Source organism: Hyalella azteca, unplaced genomic scaffold, assembly GCF_000764305.2.
Source record: "Hyalella azteca isolate HAZT.00-mixed unplaced genomic scaffold, Hazt_2.0.2 contig6009, whole genome shotgun sequence".
Classification (NCBI taxonomy): domain Eukaryota; kingdom Metazoa; phylum Arthropoda; class Malacostraca; order Amphipoda; family Hyalellidae; genus Hyalella; species Hyalella azteca.
In genome coordinates this window covers 1-762 of record NW_025936181.1, presented here as the reverse complement: position 1 = coordinate 762, position 762 = coordinate 1, and the positions used below count along the sequence as shown (strand labels likewise).

The following is a 762-nucleotide window of genomic DNA, read 5'->3' as shown; positions in this document are numbered from 1 at the left end:
GTCATGCCCTCAGTCAGGTCATGCCCTCAGTCAGGTCATGCCCTCAGTCATGTCATGCCCTTGGTGTTGACTGTTTTTACTGCGTGCAGGTGTCACACCACCCGCCCGTCTCCGCCGTGTACGCCATCAACAGACGTGAGGGCTTCGCTCTCTCCGCCACCGTCCTCGCCAAGTCCAAGTTCTACGGTGAGGGGTGATGATGTGGTGATGATGCGGTGATGATGTGGTGATGATGCGGTGATGATGTGGTGATGATGCGGTGATGATGTGGTGATGGAGTGGTGAGGTGCTGACGTGGTGGTGGAGTGGTGAGGTGCTGATGTGGTAATGGAGTGACGTCGCTGGGGTGATGAAGAGCTGATGTACTTACGGTAATGACGCGTTACCGCAGAGGTGCTGTAACAGCACAGTTACCGTACGCGTTACCGTTAAGGTAATAAGTGGTAATGGTTGCAGGTAATTCGACGTCAGCCATATTGGACGGACGCGTGAACCTGGTGCTGCTGCCGCGGGGGGAGGAGTACACGATGACCATGCCTTATGCCCACTGCAAGGGCATCCTCATGGGCACGCTCTCCATGGAGCTGGGGGGCAAGGTTACCATCGACTGCGAGAAGACGGGGTACTCCGCCGAGCTCGAGTTCAAACTCAGGGTAATGATGTGCGGTGTGATGTGCATACTATTATTGTCCCAGCCGTTCCTGACCATATCATGACCGTATTCCCAGCCGTTCCTGACCATATCATGACCGTATTCCCAGC

The 762-nt window shown here is 55.4% G+C and overlaps 1 protein-coding gene across 1 annotated transcript; it reads left to right on the top strand.

The window, feature by feature from the left end:
• The first annotated feature begins 20 nt into the window (after positions 1-20).
• Positions 21-716, top strand: LOC108679771 (oxysterol-binding protein-related protein 8-like). Its single transcript, XM_018168496.2, has 3 exons — positions 21-186; positions 457-653; positions 696-716. The coding sequence occupies exons 1-3, from the start codon at positions 21-23 to the stop codon at positions 714-716; spliced, it is 384 nt and encodes a 127-aa protein (XP_018023985.2).
• Positions 717-762: the final 46 nt, after the last annotated feature.

What these genes read in the sequence shown, in the direction of transcription:
- LOC108679771 (XM_018168496.2), top strand. Translation starts at nt 21, where the DNA reads ATGCCCTCAGTCAGGTCATGCCCTCAGTCATGTCATGCCCTTGGTGTT. An exon ending in CGCCAAGTCCAAGTTCTACG is followed by an intron (nt 187 to 456) that starts GTGAGGGGTGAT and finishes TAATGGTTGCAG; the next exon opens with GTAATTCGACGTCAGCCATA. An exon ending in AGCTCGAGTTCAAACTCAGG is followed by an intron (nt 654 to 695) that starts GTAATGATGTGC and finishes TTATTGTCCCAG; the next exon opens with CCGTTCCTGACCATATCATG.